General features: G+C 41.9%; 1 protein-coding gene across 3 annotated transcripts; it reads right to left on the reverse strand.

The window, feature by feature from the left end:
- Positions 1-655: 655 nt before the first annotated feature.
- LOC144195679 (homer protein homolog 1-like) lies at positions 656-17,940 on the reverse strand. 3 transcript variants are annotated; one of them, XM_077715485.1, is made up of 9 exons: positions 17,563-17,940; positions 12,087-12,243; positions 10,989-11,120; positions 9,924-10,016; positions 8,396-8,544; positions 3,799-3,955; positions 3,452-3,562; positions 3,298-3,378; positions 656-3,215 (listed from the first exon to the last, which is right to left on the reverse strand). In XM_077715485.1, the coding sequence occupies exons 1-9, from the start codon at positions 17,565-17,567 to the stop codon at positions 3,024-3,026; spliced, it is 1,077 nt and encodes a 358-aa protein (XP_077571611.1). In that variant the 5' UTR covers positions 17,568-17,940; the 3' UTR covers positions 656-3,023. The 3 variants fall into 3 exon arrangements, with proteins under 3 accessions (XP_077571611.1, XP_077571610.1, XP_077571612.1); XM_077715484.1 differs by lacking the exon at positions 17,563-17,940 and having other exon boundaries at positions 12,087-12,466; XM_077715486.1 differs by lacking the exons at positions 656-3,215; positions 3,298-3,378; positions 3,452-3,562; positions 3,799-3,955 and adding an exon at positions 7,560-8,183 and having other exon boundaries at positions 17,563-17,939.
- Positions 17,941-18,959: the final 1,019 nt, after the last annotated feature.

Genomic DNA, 18,959 nt, shown 5'->3' on the forward strand with positions numbered 1-18,959 from the left:
AGCTTCTTGACTCATATCGCAAAATCCACAGGCACATTCCATTGAACTAAATAAGTACACACATTTAGGCTAAAAAAAAATTTAATACATTGAAATTTTATCTCAGATGAGGATCACCAATTTTTTCTCTTGAACTAGAAAACCAATCCACGGGCTTGAGTTTGTAAAGCACTTTGATTCAAACCACATGCTCTCTTTTCTACACCTAACAAGAACTTTATTGTAACTTGAGCTTATTTTATCTACTGTGCATGTCATTCATTGCATAATGTTTGCCCTTTATCTTCCTAAGCATTTTCAGCCAAATGTGCACATTTCTATCACGTACGACTAGCCCGCGGCCTATGCTATGCCAATGTAAAGAAATTCACTCTAACTTGAACATGCACCTTGCAATGCAACATTTATATGCTTCCACATCATGTCCCAAATACTTTTCTTCTGTTGTTAAACTTACAAAGTATTTTGTTTGTTTGGCAGTTTATTTTTTATAATTTTGTCCTGCATTTCAATAAAACCTTGCAATGCAAATATAATAAGATTGGGTTTTTGGGGTAATTTCTCTTTTGCCCCCTCTTGATTATAAGTTCTATTTTTCCTGTCTGCAAAGGTGAATTTGTAATGTTTCTAAATGATCAGCCTTCAAACACAAGTATCCTGAGGTACGTCTTTAATATCATGAGTTCAAAATTACTTTAAATAGTCAAAAATATTGCCAGTCTTCTCATACCTCTAATTACAATAATGATAACTACATTAAATACCATACATTACAAAACAAGAAAACAAAAAGCTTCTTATATTCACTACTGTACAAAGGCATTCGTCAGCAATAAGCATCTTATAATAAGGTATTCCACCTCAAAAGTCAACATTTGGGTAACATGGGCCTTATTCCAGTGTATTAACCTGTGAAACTAACTAGTTTAAGTAGAGAATTATAATGTGAAAGTCCAAATTTAAATACATCATGTGATTAAAAAGTGTGGTTACACAGTGGAAACAAGGTGCTCAATTAATTACATGAGTTAGGACTGTAGAAGTTGCAGCATTTGTGTATGATTCAACAAAAAAAAGGAGACGTTGATAGTCAAAGGCAAGTGTTTCCAGAAGCCATGGATTTAGAATAACAACCAACTCGGTATATATAAGTAAGAGTATTGCACTGTGATGCATTTTCAGTATACTGTAGATATAGACAAGAGTTGCCATCATTTGCTTATGAAGTCAATTCTACAATAATGCTTTTCCATGGACTGATACACAACAATAAGTCACTGCAGGGTTTTTACTGCATTTGCCTTCCAATCATTTACATGAGTACAAAGTTTGTCGTATATGGTTCTCTAATTATATATCACTAAAATATCCAGTGTAAAATACAAACAAAAAAAATCAAATCAAATAAACTAACCGTGTTCACCCATTGGAGTGAAAAGCTGTGGCCAGAAAATCTCACACAATTAAAGTAGATAGAACACTCTTAAAGCCCTTCGAAATGCACCACTTTGACCAGCTGGGCTGCCACACAGGTTAGCGGTCAAAAGCCGTACACTTCCTGTTGTTGGGGGTGTGAATCAGCTGCATTGATGTGTTTGCGCTCCACTTGAAGAAATATACCTGATACAATGACATAGAGGTGTTGTACAGAGCCTGTCTGGTATTGCTCGGTGTGCGTGTGTGTGTGCGCATGTGGACAATTGTTGTCCTCGTCCCACCCCCCAAAAATACAACCACTCTCCCATAAGCACAGACACACTTTTTATGTACACATTTTCGGGATATATCCACTGGCCTGTGCACGGAAGGCACACTTTTTAAGCAGAAGGTCAGAAGCTCCGCGCAAACATACACACTCACACACGCCACACTGAGTTTGGCAGGAAGACAGCTCAGTTGCCCGCAAAGGTGGAAGCAGTCTGGACGCGAGACACTCGCCTGCCCGCTCTGACGGTATCGCATGGCCTTCCCAAAATTTCCGAGGCGTACATCGTCTAACAAGAAGCAGGGATTTTACATGGAGGGCAAATACAGCAGATGGTGTGGAAAACTACAAAGTAGTGATTGAATCATCTATTCATAGTGGGTGCCAATCTTGACTTAAGAGTAAATTTGAAGTACCAGTGAACTTGGGCACCATGAAGTCCCAAAAAAATCATCCACTTCTCATTTACAATTAGACTGCTAAAGGTCAAGGCCCCATAGAGTTTTTGCTCCATATATAAAAATTCACTGCTGTCACAAGGGATGCAAGTACTGCAAGCGGTGGATCATCGTATTGGAACTCAGTTTATTGACAGCTCTGTGTGTCGTGATTTGGGAGCATCCGTGATGTCCCTTTGTATTTTTTATTTTTTTTATGTGGAGAGTCATCCTTTATTTCTCAGGTACCGCGAAACTTTGTTGCTTCCCCGCGCTGTCGACTCGCTTTGAATCAATGTGGTGAGAGGACGCTGTTTGAGGAGTTTTGGCAGCTTTGGCGACAGAGTCTTAACAGCAATTTAATTCCACATGACTTTTTGACGTTTGTCAGGGGCCGGGAGGGAGGGGGGGAGCACTGCTGCAAGCTGTGATGTGGTGTCGTTTTAGCAGTCAAACAACAGATGGCACTGAGGCACAGTTGTTAAGTGGGAGGGCAGAGGTGTGTACGTGGGCGTGTGAGAGTGGCTTGTAATTTGCTTTAGCGGCTAAACGGTCTCTTCACTCAAGCAGAGAATGGAAGAAAATCTGTGTGTGGTTGGTTCTTTTTCCATCGGCAATCAAGAAGTAACCGATTATTTTGTTGTCTTTTGTTAAAATCAATAAAAGAAACCTGACAGTTTTGTCAAAGTTGAATTTCTGGCCTGAATGATACACATATTCAGCGAGAGTTCAGCAAAGATGAGGCTCTGCATCCATCACTGGGGCCTCAATCCAATTTTGGTTGCCCCCGCCCCCCAACTTCAATTTGGCCGTGGTGCGTGCGGAAGGTCGGATGAATGGTCGTATGGCTCTGTAACAAAGACGTGTGGCAGCTCCTTCTCTTAGCTGGCTTCTTCTATGAGGCGGGCCAAAGTGTCTCTGAGCTCGGTCAGCTCGAAGATCTTGCCGTCCAACATCTCCAGCAGCGTTCGCAGGCTCTTCCTAAAGTTCTCTTGCTCCTCCTGATTTTCCTCCATTCGCTGTTCGGCCCCCGCCAGCTGCTGTTCCAGCACCCGACTGCGGAGCTCCGTCTCCTGTCGAGCGAGAGGCAAAAGGCATGATTGTTTGCATCCGCATTGGCGACCCATCAATGATTCATAGCAGTCGAAGGCTCACCTCCAGTTTCTGGGCCAAGGTGTCTTTCTGTTCCATGAGGTCATTCATGTTTTCCAATTCTTCTTTCAGCTTTTCCATTTCCTGGAAAATGACAGAATGGCTTTTAAGTGGTGTCAAACAAGAGTGCAAAATGCCCTTTTGGTCACCAAGTCACCTCTTCTTTTTCCCTCAGGGTTGCCTCCAGCTCTTCGATGGTTTGGTTGAGTTCTGTCTTCTGGGATTTGATGGCCGGACTTTGGTTGCTCTGGCATTCAAGTTCTGTCACCTACAAAGACAAATAATTGAGGTCCTCTGCAAAATCAATGAAATTTACTCCTTAAACAACTCGCTCATGTTCATCTGAACGCTGGCGAGAGCCAAAACATTTCTTTACAATTCCATCCAGGCTTCTAATGTTGAGCGCTTCATTTGTACCAAATGGATTTGGCACATCAATAAGAATGAGCTGCCCCCCCCCCCCTGGGTGCAAAATGAAACATTCCCGTGCCGCCCCCCGCTTACCCGTTTGTGTAGTCTCTCGGCCTCTTCCTGGTAAGCAGCCAGTTGTTGCTTCCACTGTTTGACGTTGGCAGTGGACTCCAGCAGAGCTGCTGTTAGCTTGGCATTGTTCCCCTTTAGCGCCTCCAACTCAGCTTCCCAGTGTTTTGTCATGGTTGGGCTACAGGACACAATCAAGCACAGGGATCACACAATGACTTCAACACTCTCGTTACAATTTAACATCCCGCACACAAATCTTGGAGGGGGTGTAATCTATCTAGCCTTGCATCAATCCACTTATCTAGCCACCAATTTTTCTTTTGTCTACGTCCATCTGTCGTCCGTTAATCCAGCTGCTTCTCGTCCTTCCATACATCAATCTATAAACCTGCCGACCAATCGAGTCACATGCAACCATTCCTCTTTTGGAAAACCGTCCAAAAGACTGGGAATCTATCTGAGTATCCATTTTGGCTTTAGTATTGATGTACAAATATCAGCAATTTAACAATTTGGTAGTCTTTGATAAGATAAATGATAAAATGTTTGTCGATATATACAATATGTGCCACCAAAAAACGAGATAAATGATTCCTTAAGCGATAAGGCATATTGAACCAAAGTCTCAACCCCCAAACTGAGATCTTACCAACAGATCCACTTACCTAACAATCATTTCACCTATCTATTCCTCAATCAGTCATCCATCTTTCATCCATTCCGTCTTCCATCTCTTCATCATCTATCAATTCATCCATCTATTATGCAACCGTTATCCATCACCATGCATTGATTCTTACTGTCCACCCTAACAAAGAGTGCGGTGGATGCCAAGCCTGAAAACCAACTCCTCATATACTAGGTAGTATGTATCTAACAAGAAAATGTAATCTGAGATTATACAAGCAGACAGCCTGACTCTAAGAGCTAATCTGACCCAGCTCCATGAGAAGACAAGAAGAGCTACCGTTCCCACGCTGCCTAAACTGAAGTCAGGCGAACACATTACTACAGCATCAGCGACTCTGGTAAGAAAATGTTGCAGTATATATTATGTCTGAAAGCAACTAGGGAGGCGCATGATATGGAAAACGATTGAAAGGCCCACAAAGTTAAAAATAAGACACACAACTATGTATCTGATCTCTTTCTATAATACTCACAGCTTGCCTTTTTCAACCATAAGCAGTCAGATACTAACAACAACCGTCTTTGAACAGACCAGGTCAGTCCATGACCAAGAGTGTTCTATTCTTTTGAATACCATCATCATCACAAACATATGCCAAACTTCACTATTCCCAATAACACCCACTCTGAAAGCAGGAAAGGAGAAAAATCCCTGATCTAATTCTCTCAACACTCCCCCAGTGCCTTCACTTCTTACACAACAGCCGCCCCCTCTTGGAGTCCAAGCGTGTCTGTGTGTGTGACGCATAGGAGGGAGACGACACTCCATCCTACACATGTGAACTGGCAGACACATACACAAATACGCACACACACACACACACACACAGATGCTGTCACCAAGGCGCGCCAATGTATAAACCCCGCACAGGCGCTCAGAGAGCAGGAGAGCAGCCGAGACGTCAAGAAGTGAAGATAGAGACGGATGGAGAATGCAAAGCAAGCCACGGAGAAAAATGATCATGATGGCCATTAGATGAGTCTGAATGGAGGCTGAATTTGTGCTCGGGACGGGGTGCACGGTAAGTTCCCCTTTATCTCTTAATTCTTAAACAACATTGTTTCACACTGTTATTTTATGGTAATGACGTTTATCTTCTGTGTCCGCTGTATTATAAAGTGTAAGTCTATAAAAATCATAAAGTATGTCAGTAAACTATAAACAAGTTTACCTTTATTGAGTTGTCCAAGTTTTTGTGAACCGTTTACTTTTGCTTTCGAGAAGGTACACTTTGTTGTCAATTTGAACGGTTTTGATGTTCTTCCCCCCCAAAAAAAAATCCTGAATAAAGCATTCACTTTAATGTTTTATGCTTTAATCCTCTCTCTCTAAATGTGTGTGATTCTGGAGGTTTTCCTGCATCGCACGTGCACTAACGTGCCAGCATCGTCAGGTTAGTTCTTCCCCCGTCACAGAGCACCTCCAAGAAGCAGTTGCCATGGCAGCAGCAGCGGAGGAGGGCGCTCACGGCACTATGACGTTTGGCATACGCAACGCCCCCGCTCACTCAAGACTGCAGCCGAAAAAATGGAGAGAAACTCCGCGCACCCCTCCAACACGTCAAGTGCAATAAAAGCTGTCTGTCATTCTCCGCTTGCTGCCTCTGCCCTTCGCACCCACACACACACACAGGCCTACGTTCGCCCAAAAAATAACACATCTGATACCACACACTAAGTGGAGGAAGCACACAAACACGAACTGATGGCTAGTTTACCAAGTAAAAAAAAAAGTACACTGCTCCAGAGGGACATAATTTCCCATTCAGATAGTATATCACGCCCAAAACTTTGAATGAGCCTCATTCAGTATCAAATGAAAAATCAAAATGTAGAATTAAAATGGTCAAATCATTGACTTCCATGTGACAGAAAAATACAAATTTTGACTTAAGGTGCTTTTCTTTTTTTATCATGTCAGAGTATAATCTAAATTATGAATATTCTGTAAAAACTGATTGCTTTCCATGGTGCTGAAAGAGTAAATAAAGACATTTATCCATCCATGCAACTCATTTCTGAAGTGTTTATCCAATATAGGTTGCCTAATTGAAGTCAAAGTACAAACTGAACCTGTTGCCAGCCAATATATGGGGAAAAAAACCCCATTCCAACAAAAATTGAAATTCAGGAACAATTTGTAGTCTTCACTCAACTGAGTAACAAAAGCAAATGATAATTTGTTTAGAATGCTGTGGGTTTTTTGTGTTAAACGATTGCTACATGATATATTGCCCAGTGAGACCAATATTTTGTGGCCTAATTGCCTACTCGACATCAATTGGGGTTTTTTTTAGGACATCTAGCGAATTTAGCATAATTCACGATGAAGAGAGAGAATCAGTTCAACAAAGTTGACCATGAAGAACTGTTGCTATTGAAGATTGGTTTTGGGTAAATAGCTTTTAAGCCAATTGAATGACATGACTAAAAAACTTTGAAAACAAATTACAAATGATTTGTTGCTGCCTCTACAATTCACATTATAAGTGCTGTGATCGAGTATGTCGTCTTCGTCTACCTAACTGGCTCGTCAGCCACTAATATTTCATATGAAACGTTCCTGACAGCACAGAATAAAATACAAGGCAAGGTTAGAATATTGCAGCCATCCTTTTTTGAAATGTGAAAAGACAGCAGTTTGCTTGTTATGTCCACACTTGCAATGGCGAATTCCAGAGTGGAGCTTGTCTCCCACGCACACAGCATTAATGGACATACGCACACACACATTCACACACACACTTTGGTACAAACCACCCTCACTGCACACAACTTCACTAAAGCCATAAAGAATTCATGATGGAACGCTGGGAATTCCAAAGAATTTATGCTTTAGATTCTAAACTCATTTAGAAACATATGATTAAACCCCCACCAAAGGCCTCTGACACGGCCTTTCAATTGTAACTAATGAATGGTATTACATTAGGAGATGGATGTCATTAATTAAGACCACTGAGGAAAATTGAAATGATTGATACAAGATTACAAGGATGGGACAGTAAATGATAGATTTCTTAGAACAGAGCAGCTCAGTTTTGGAAGGTTTATTTTAATTGTTTAGTATGTGTTTAGTATGAGTGTGCATGTGTGTGTGTGTGTGTGTGTGTGTGTGTGTGTGTGTGTGTGTGTGTGTGTGTGTGTGTGTGTGTACGCAAGCGAGATATTTTGTACACTCTTTTTCAGTCCATCCTCTTTCCACCGCCCACTCCACAAAATATGTTGTATAAGTCTTATAAAACAAATGATTAACACCTTTTTAGACATAAACCATTTGACCTTACTCAAAATAATTGAGATTTGATCTCACATTAGCATTTGGATTCGATTAGTACTATTACAAAGAACATAATCCACTGCTAAAGGAAGAAATACAACAGTAGCATGCACTCTTGAATATATAAACACATCATTAGAGTCCTGGTGCATGCCAAATTATTGCATAACACACTAAGTCAAATTGTATATTGATGTGAATGAACAAGTTCAAATGTGAGTCAAAAAGTTCCCTGAAACCAGTTAGAGAGTCAACTAAACCAATGTAAGTACACTAATATACTGCTTGAGTCAAAGACATGGCGTGCATATTTAGCAGCTGTTGGTCCAATTGTTTTAATTTGCCTAAAAATGTGTCATATGGTATACAGCAGTATTCAGCCTCGTAATGACAGCCCTATCAGAAGGAGCAGACACGACAAGTCTTAAACTGCTCCCTAGAGGGAAAAGACATGAGAAAAGAGTAATGAATAGAAGAGAACCAATGCCATCCTGACACGGCAACAACGAAATCAAATATAAATACATTAGTTGGCTCATACGAGCCAAAAAATGGCGATATGCCCGTGGTGCGCTTCAAATCGATATTACGGGAAGTGGAGGCCCTGTGTCTGGTGCAACATGACGGACGCCAGCGTGTGCGACGTACCTATGAGCAAAAGCCAGTGCGTTCTGCGACGGTTCCGGTCTGGAGTCGGAGTTAGGGGTCGTGTCGCAGATATCGTCCGTGCCGTTGATGTTTTCCATGGGTGGAGTTACAGGGGTCAAAGGTGATGAGAGCTCTCCGCCTGGAGACTCCTTATGTTCAAAAAAAAGTTGAAGTAATCAGTCATCTTTAGTGTAGGAGGAAAGTAACAAATTGCATTTAGTCTAATTGGTGTGACCAAGTAGTTGTCTTTTTGTAACTTGGCGTATTTTGAGTGTTTTTTCATTCATTCCTTCATTCATTTTCCAGACTGTTTATCCTCACAAGGGTGCCAGGGAGTGCTGGAGCCTATCCCAGCTAACTCCAGCATTTCCACCGACCCTTGTGAGGATAAGCGGTACATGATATGAATGAATGAATGAAAAATGAGTGAACTCCAACTAAAGACATAGTCTTCCAAACTGTATTCTAGACTAGGACCTACATAGTAAATACCTGAAAGTCAACACAAAGCATGTATTTTTTGGCTTCCTTTCAATCTTCTGATGTCACACCCGAATAGATACAACCTAAAAATGTAACATTTCATTGTGGTGTAGCGTAAGAAGAGAATAGAAAAAGTCGAGAACAACAAACCCAATCTCTAGGGTCTCTTATTATAGAGAATGGCAAAGAGAGAAAGAGAACCTCATAAAAGAATCATCTTCCCCATATACATAAATTGTTGACTTGGGAAATGATGGAGGTGTGTTTGCATGTGCTTGCTCGGCTGCCTCAAACACCGGTGAACTCTTAATGAGCACTCGCACATTCTGACAGGTCATTAAACAGCTCACTATAACCCGAGGAAAATTGAACAAGTGCACCTTATCTTTATGCCCCATTCAAGCAAGGGGAAATCATTTGAATGTTGCACATACATGAAAGAAAGCTATTAGGACTTACAGTCGGCTGCGCCGCGCACCAACACAATGGCTTCGCTTGTGCGTCCCTAATGGACAAGGAGGAACTCCGAGATAAGAGACAGATTATGTCTCGTGTTACAGTCCTCATTCAAAAGCGGTGAGCTCCTATCGGGATTTGGCTTAATGGCCCGAGTATGTCACTCTCGGCTTTGCAGTATTTTCTACATCCTCTATTTTAAAGAAGTACTTCCTTGCTTTTATGCTAATGATTATCCATCTTTTGCTTCCCTAATGAAGCAACATAAGGCCCTTGAATTACGTTAAAATCTTTCTTTCTTTAAGGAGATTCTACTTTTGACAAAAAAACACTCATTTCTTCCCATAAACTTCTATTATATTATATTCAATTGAAAACTCCTGACATGCAGGCTACCTATGTTTCAGAGGTTTTATTTTTATTACGCTTAATGACTCTAAAGTTGGCCATTATATTGTGGTTCAAAGTGAAACATTATGAAGGGACAGGGCAGGAATTACAAATTAGAGTCACCAAACCTGCTCTTCTCAACTTAAAAAAGTTAAGTAAGTTGAGAAAAAGATTTCAAAATGTTCATGCCCTAACTTACTTGAGAGGGCGACGTGGCCATTTCCATCTTTTCTTGACTTTTCTCTTTAGCAAGCCGCGCTGCTTCTTTATATTCTGCAAACTTCTCCGCAAACTGGAGACACACACATGAGACGGTAAGATGAGTCAAAATCAGTAAATATGATAGCTGTCAGTTAACTTTGACAAAAAGGCTCTCACTCATAAGACATACCCAGAAACGTGAGATAACTAGGTCGGTCAGTATGACAGTTTATAAACGATAGCCGCTGTGGCATGTAACATTATAACAGATATTTCCCTTTGAAACTTAAGGACTGCTTCCTTTAAAGGTGTAAGACACACGATGCACTCATGTCGGCCATCCGTAAAAAAGCAGCAAGTAAAACTCAATAGGATTCCACTTTGGCGCAATGGAAAGGCTCTGGTTTCATGGAAGTGTAGGCAATAGTTGGAGATGCACGACCCGGAGACATTGGATATGACCTAGCAGGATATGCACAGTCAAGTGTGAAAGCAGTCTTTATGTCATTTGGAAATGCATAGGCTAAATTCGGCATGTAGTACGTGAATTTTTTTGGGCCTTGACAGTAGATTTTGTACATAGTATACATGTGTATACTATCCCTCAGTAAATGTCTATCTTAAATTAGAATTGAGAGCCTGGCGATTGACCAAATTACATGACAGTGGAAAAAAAAATATTCGTACTCTCTCAAACAGTTGATGATAAATAATCTATAGGAAGGTGAATGAATTTATGGAAATTATTAAGTGCATCGTTTGATGTAAGGACATAATATTAATGTTCAACATATAAAGTGAAAGAGGAAAGGCCTTCTGCATCAGCTTTGGTTAGAAAAACCTTCATATTACAACAATGTTTGGCTAAGGTTACTGTATGTGAAGTTTGTTTTACATTCTTTTTATCAAAGCTTAACCATAATGCATAAGTGAGAAACCACCACCTACACCCATATGCATATCATCCAATACACAGCTTCCATGAACACAAGAGCAAGGTAGACAAACGCTGAAAAAAAAATGGTGGGCAGAGAAAGTGTCAATGTGTTTGTTGGAGTGCTACCTTAGACAGATGATGCTCTGTGGAGAAACCCAGGCCGTAGACGGTGTTTGCTCTACTGTCCGCCCACTGGCCAAACTTCTGGGAGGTCTTTGTGAACGTCATGTTGGGGCTGATGGTGCTGTTAATTATCGCCTGAGGCACACAGAATACCCACTTAATACATTTTTATTGAACTTACCACAACATGTCTATGTAGATGTGTGTATGTATGTGTGTGTGTGTGTGTGTGTGTGTGTGTGTTCAGACTGAATCATGTGGTTGAATGTGACTCCACCTGAATATCTACACAGGTAGCTGAGTGATCGAGACCATGTTTAAAGGTCATGAATAATTTAGAGCGTGTACTCCGTACACTTTTGGTCTATTAATGAGGATTGTTGACAGTGATAGGTGTGTGCGTGTGTAGTTTAAGTGTTCCATACTGTAATCCGACATCCCTAGAGCAAAGCTAATTAAAAGATGATCAATCAGTGGTAATGTTGTGGAACATTCTGATGAACTTACATCATTGATGCATACCATCATGGGTTAAGTTCAGCATGCGTGCGTCTTACGTAATTAATTCATCTGCTTGGCTTATTGTTAAACGTTTGACGCTGCATCATAATCATTACACACACACTGACGACAAAATAATAAATATGAATTCATCAATTGCCTCAGATCTTGAGGTACGCCACTGACATATTATGAATTGCCTGGTTCAAATTTCACAAATTATTGAAGTAAACAAATAATGTTTGTCAAACTGACTTGGTTTTCCATTGGTCATTTATACATTTTTTTTCTGGTCAATTATAAGTAAATCAATACACATTTTTAGATTGAGTGTTGTTCATAAAACTCCTCTCAGCACTAAGTGAAAGTGGGACTTGCAGATCCAACACGTGTGGATCGTATTTATATGCAGGCACAGGTTGAAACATGAGCTCGGAGTCTTGTGAGGGTGTGCAGTGCATTCACAGTACACTTCACAGTATTTGAAGGTAAGTATTTTAACTCCTGGGTGAGTTAGAGGGAAATATTTTGATAAAAGCAAATCAATGATCAGCAGTTGGGATAAGAAGACACACGCTGCAGGAGATGATCGAAGCTGACCTTGGTTCCATCCAGGCTGATGATGCGGTAGACATTGCGCGTGCTGTCGTAGAAGTAGGACACTGTCACAGCGTGCTTGCTGGTGGGCAGCCAGTTCTTCTTAGTGTTGGGGTCAATTTGGAAGACGTGGGCCCGCGTGCTGTAGATGGGCTGTTCCCTGAAGGGGACGAAAAAAAAGTTATGAACTTCCTGGTGCCGTAGTACCAAGGTCTCTCCGAACCCGGTGCCAAAACGCTTGCTGTCCGTTGCAGAGTCGGATCGCCCTGGCAACCGAATAACCAGATCGCCGCGCTCCATCGTTGCGTAGAAAAAAAACGTTGGGCCAAAACGATTATGAGTGCACGTGGTCCAGCTGCATTCTTGACTCGAAGAAGGTTGAGAAATGCTTTGTCATCACAACCCACCAACTGCACCATAAACTCGCACTAGGTTTGCCCTCTTCACAGGCTGTGGCGTCTCTCTCTCTCTCTCTCTCTCTCTCTATACGCCGATATGGGAATGTCTGCAGCAAGGAGCCAGGGTCACACAGGGGAGAAAAGAGAGCGTTTAAGGCTAAATATAGACAGTAGGCCACGCATTACTGCCAAAGACACACCCCACTGGACTACACTTTGCACATGGACTAACTTAAGTGTATGTGTGTGTATATATAAACAGACCCTGAGGAACAAAAAGAACCGCATTTCTTTGAGAAACATCTACTATAGTTTGGTTGAGTCACCAGAAGACGGAAAACCACGGTTAGTTCCATGTACGGCTTTTGGAGATTCAGGGGATCCTTAGCTGCCCAACTTGTTTGGGATTATTAGTGGGCCACAGACATTTGTTCATCTTCCACACCATTTATTACTGTGGGGGGTGCTGAAGACCATCCAAGCTGACTTCCAGCAAAAGACAGACTATACCATAGACTGGTCGCCAGTCAGCCGTAGGGCATACAGAGACAGACAGAGAACCATTCGTACCCACAATCACACAGCCACCCAGCGGGAATCAATCTGACGCTTGCCCGCACCAAAGTGAGGCGAGTGAAGCACTACACCATCAGTTGGCTGAGACACAGACAGTACCATATCTCAAATATAATTTTATTGATTAACTGTCGCATATTCAATAAGCCTTTGGGAAGAGTGGTGATTAATTGAAATGTTGTAGATGGAATTCTTTCCATTCGTTTTTGGAGCAAAATATAATTTTTATGAATCCACGTGGCACTTTTACGCATTGGTGTTTTTATTCTTTTTTTTTTAGTAGAATCCTGTTTCTAAAATACCCATTGCTTCATATCTCTAAAGTGAAATATTTGGACTTAGACCAAAAAATAATATAAGCATATAAGCTCCATATAGGCATGGTCTAAGCTCAATGATGGGTTTGGCTGATATGACTTAATTCCTTATTGACCTGCTGGATTGACCACTGCTATATTCAAGTCTTTGCGCCATCCATCTACTTGTTGGACAGACCGACTGAGATGCATTGTTTTGCTTCATTGTTACTTTCAACCACTGACAATGTCGTTGTCCTTTACAGCATTGTGTTGGCTTTTTGGGGAGAATCTATAGTCAGTCCAGTGCATGGGGAGTTATTCTGAGCTGGCTCTGCTGGCAGAGTGGGAGATAGAGAAGTGCTTACACTGCAGTGAGGGGGTGATGGTGGGACATCAAAGGCTTGGTGTATAAATGAACATTAAAATTCATCAGCAGTACCCCTCCTGTGTGTGATTAGCCCAGACTGGAAAAGACAGAACAACATGGAAACAGAGGGAAGTTAATCGGGAGGAGCAAGATGGGGGGAGTGTTGGTGGTTAGGGGGGAGGCGGGTGGGGGAATAGGAAGTATGAGAGTGAATTTGGGATGATTACTGCTCCTCCACAAAGCTGCTTGTGGAGTGCAAATTATCATAATCATGGAAAGCAGTGCTAGTGGCAGAAGTGTGAATCATTTCAACTGCACGCACATCACACAGGCATGTTCTGTCTGTGTCAGGGGTGGCCAGGTTCGGTCCTCGAGAGCCCGTAAAGTTTTCCATATCTCCCTAATGTACCGCACAAGAAAAAAAGCATCAACTCATCAGCAAACCTAACCCTAAATCTAAACCTGACCCCAGCCAGAAATGCTGGGTTAGGGTTAGGTTTGGGGTTGGCTTTGGGGTTAGCGTTATAATAAGAGGAAGGAGAGCTCTAACGATTGGCGTGCAGGGTGCACTGCGAAATGCAAGCGCAAGTTAAAGGAGAGAGAAAAAAGGTTGATGATGTGAATGCAAAGGAGTTGGATATGATGACACAGCCATTTTTTGTGAATTAAAATGATTTCGTCAACTGTTAGTCTTGCACAACGGACATTTTACTGAGAATAGAAAACCTTTTGCTCAAAACAGAACTGAACTTTGGCTGTTTTGAAACATTAAGAGAGCATGTCACAGATGACACGACTATCAGAAATGCTCATAAACCTAAACCTCACTAATTGTAGGGAAGGTGACAGGTGTTGTCTATAAGAATCACTGTAGGGGGCTTGATGCACAGATGCACAATTATCCTATGAAACCAAACTGCTTTCACGTGAGTCACTTTCTCATCCAAATGGTTGCATGCTTCCTTTTTCTTCAGTTTATCCCCTTTAACTATGCAGCTGCCCCTATTTCTGTAGAAAAAAATACACAAGCATTACATAACAGGGGTCCATCCCTGGAGCGCTCACTATCCCTTAGACACCTTGACCCCCCCTCAAACATCACCCAAGTGGGTTTCCTTCTTTGGAGATCCTTTTTATTTAATTATTACTCATTCCACAGAGAACCTCTTTAGAGAGAGAGCTGAGCTCACATATTAGGCGGAGTAGGTTTATTAATAAGTGTGCTTCAAGATGCTCTATTTACTGAAAGTGCCATAGATGACCCCTGTTGTACTATGAAAACACTTTCCCATATGCACTCTTGAAAGAAACACAGAGAAACAGACAGTATTTTGCCATTGGAAGTTGATAGATAGCTAGTTATTGTTCGACCTGGACTTTCTCCAAATGTGTCATAATACCAAGCAGTAAGAGTGTTAGTATTGAACTGAGATTGCTGATGGATGGAAGAAAGTCACACTACATGCAGAGTTGGCAAGATAATGTAGTAGAATTGATCATTCAGAAATGATCCTTTTGGAAAGCGAGACGTGCATCATCCTGAACTTTTAGGAACTTTTTAAGAAAATTGCAGTGATCGTAAAATACAAAGTTTGTGCCTGCAGAACAAATGTTGGTCAAATTATTTAGAGAAAATATTGCAAAATGTCCCAAAATTGTCTCCATGTGTGCATTCATTCATTTATTTTCTGAACCGAGTTATCCTCACATTGGTCACGGGAGCCTATGGCAACCGTGAATCAGTGGTCAGCCAATCGGAGGGCACGAGGAGACAACCGATCAGAGTCACACTCATACCTAAGGGCAATTTCAAGGGTTTTTTTGGAATGTGGGAGGAAACCAGAGAACCCGGAGAAAACCCACGCAGGCCCAGGGAGAACATGCTAACTCTACAGAGGTGGACCGACCTGGATTCGAATCCAGAACCCCAGAACTGTGAGGCCGACGTGCTTTGTTTGCTGTCCTAATAAGGACAAAATGTGTAGTAAATAAATGGATAGCAGACGTGCAGCTCATCCAGCTGACATCGATACTTAGATGTCGCCATGACAACAAAGTTTTTTGCCCTGGTTTGACATAGAAGCATTGACGTTATTGGCCCAGCGACACACTCCAACCGGCTTGGCCCCGAACCAGGCGGGTGAAACATCAAATAGGATTTTAATTGTGTCGTTACACTTTCAACCTTTATCATATGGGATTCATAAAGCGACGTGTGATTTCCCGCTGTGCCCTCGATCGCATTGGATATGTTCCATTGTGGATCAATTGACTCAGTGAGTCCATTGCATAAGAGTAACTTAGTCACCAGCATAGCAAAGCTGGCGCGAGGTGGGAGACCGTTAGATGGATGGATGATGTGCTGCCCACACTGTGGGAGGTGTGAAAATACTCCGTAGAAGCCTTCTGTGTGTTAGATCTAATGCAGGAGTTTGGGTTTGAAATTGCAGCATGCCTCACACAATATTATCAACCTCTTAGTGGGTCATTAATCCCACTAAACTGTGGGAGACATCTGTTAATGAAAGTAAGGCCCGGTGGGGGTTAGGGACCACTGGGCTCAAGATGGCCGGGTAGGAAGGCATGAAAATGAGCACTGTTGCGCACCAAGCAGGTACATCTTGCTGGTGGTGGGCGCATTTGGTGGGAGATATTTAAGGTTACAGCTGCTGCCATGGAGACAGGATGCCACTAACATTCGCAGAAATTGTGCTCGGCATTGAAGCTGCATCACCCGGAACAGGATGTACAGAGCATCACAGAACAGATGTCTGACAAGATGGAAGGAAAACGTCAGTTTGTTACTTATGCCGACGTTCTTAACTTACATAACCGTCTAGAAGATAGGCAGGGAGCATGCAACGGGATGGCAAGGCAACATTATTACCTATGTCACGGAAGTTCTCCCAGTTGCCTCTGAGCTGTTTTACTTTAAGTACTACGAATATCAGCTTTGAACCTTTCATGATTGGAGAATGATTTGCTAATGATGATGGCATGGAATTAAATGAAGTTTTAAAACAAAAGGGAGAAATGGTTTTAGTACATTCTGTCTTATTGAGTTGGAAGGGAATGCCTTATGTGCATATGGGGTCAGAACCTGTACAGTTAAAATATTCAGATAGCTCATTTGGCAGTAAAAGTTACCATGGAAAATCAAATTTAATAGCTTTAGACAGTAAGCATTGGATGGGTGTTTAAGCCTTGGCAGACGTTTGTGCTTTTTAAGTATGCTTTAAACCTCTTTAAGTCAAGCTATGTTCTGCATTGTTGTGGATAAAGAATAGTAATAATTCATACTCATTTGTATTAGTATATTGACTAGCCATTATAATGTATTTATCGGATTGTATTTTGGTCGTCACATTTTGTCCAATTGTTAAGAAAATAATTTTTATGGGCGTTCAGTATATAGTTTAAAGAACTAAAAACGTTGTTTGTTATATGAATACATGGGACAATGTCCATTAAATAATTGAATCTGCTTCAACTTTACATTGAATCTCATTATATAGTATTATTGGTGATTAAGGTGTATGAAATTAGGGGGAAAAAACTTTTACACTTCTATTTCTCTCAATTAGGATTACCAAAGTTATGAATGCATGCAACTTTCCATGTTGGGCCTCAAGTCTGTCATACTAACAAACCTAATTATGAGTAGACTAATTAGCATGGCATGTTTAGATCAGCCAAAGCCTCCTTGGCATGAATCTGGCGGTACATTAGAATATTTCTATTTTCTTGATATGTAATATAGTCACTGCGCTGCATCTTTGCAGTGTTTTGCATGTGCCACAGAGAGTAGCGTGAGCCAAGCTGTGATAATAATCACTTACCCCATTGTTGAGGACGAAACGCAAGGCGACACCTCTGGTAACGAGAAGCAACCTCCGCCGTCGGATAAGACTCTGCGTATATACACGACGCTGTTTTGTCCACACCGCTAAATCACCGTCGCTTGCGTCTGCAGGAATGTGAAGACGAGCGCTCCATCCCCCGCGGCTGACTGGCTGGCTGTCACTGCGCGGACCCACGCAGAAACGTCGCTGGGCGCATGGCTCCAGTCCGAATCCGAGGATGAGTCGTCCTCCCTCTCGGTTCCGGGGGATCCGACGTGGCTGCAGGGCTTCAATGACAGATTCCAAGCCGAAGGAGGCAGAGGAGGGTGGAGAAGCCCCGCTGCGTGAACTGGGAAAGACAAACCAGAGGCAGCGGCAGCAGCATCAGCATCACCGTGTCCACCCGCCTCCCTCTCCCTGATTACCATTGGCTCACAGGCTACACCCCCACATTTCTGAGTGCATCACTTCTGCACTGCACTTGTAAGCCTGCAGTTGCTGTGTATTATTTATACACAAATTTAAAACCAGGCACCTATATTTGACTCGTTGGCCTGGAAGTTGGATTCAATTTTATGCGCGCCTTTTTTTTTTTTAATTAGGATGATGATGGGTCATTGGCTTTCCTCCCACGGAGGAACGAGTCACTCTCCAACCTTCACGTCACCGTTTCGTCCTCCGCAGTGACGTCACGGCATGGCTTCTCAAGAGACTTGTTTCTTTTTGAGGTATTGTTGACCAAGTTCAATGGGAAGTCGAAATGCAGCGAACATAGAAACACCCATGATGAAGAGAAATTTTGGAAATTGTTGTTTTCCGATGCCTGTGCTTTATAGTACGATATATTTTCTCTAATGACAATATACCTGTAGTTTTTACTCCCTTTTTATCTAAGTGGCCCTAAACCGACACCTAACATTACATCCGCAGTTGACCATAAAAAGTCATGACTGAAGAAAGTCTATGAATGACTATTGATTCATTCATTTTCAATTCTGATTACCCTCAGGAAGGTCACGGGGTGCTAGAGCATATCTCAGTTAACAATGGGCAACAAGCGATGAACACCCTGAATTTGTTGCCAGCCAATCGCTGGGCACAATAAATTTTTCAAGAAGTCTGCCATTTGTGTTCCGAGAAGGAAACCAGAGTGTACCCGTAGAAAACCCATGGAGGTATGGGCACGTGCCAACCAGTCAGCCTACATCTTCCCAGTCTAAATGGATTAGATGCCATGCACCTTCAATAGCATTCCCACCCAGTCCTCCCAGTTTAAATAAATGAGCAGTCTATGTTTATAACATAACATAATCGGTAAGATCTTTCTTGACGCCAAATTAAAAGTACTATACTATGCATTTCACGCAGACGGCTCCTTTAGATTAAAACTATTG

This window comes from Stigmatopora nigra, chromosome 4 (assembly GCF_051989575.1).
Source record: "Stigmatopora nigra isolate UIUO_SnigA chromosome 4, RoL_Snig_1.1, whole genome shotgun sequence".
Classification (NCBI taxonomy): Eukaryota; Metazoa; Chordata; class Actinopteri; order Syngnathiformes; family Syngnathidae; genus Stigmatopora; species Stigmatopora nigra.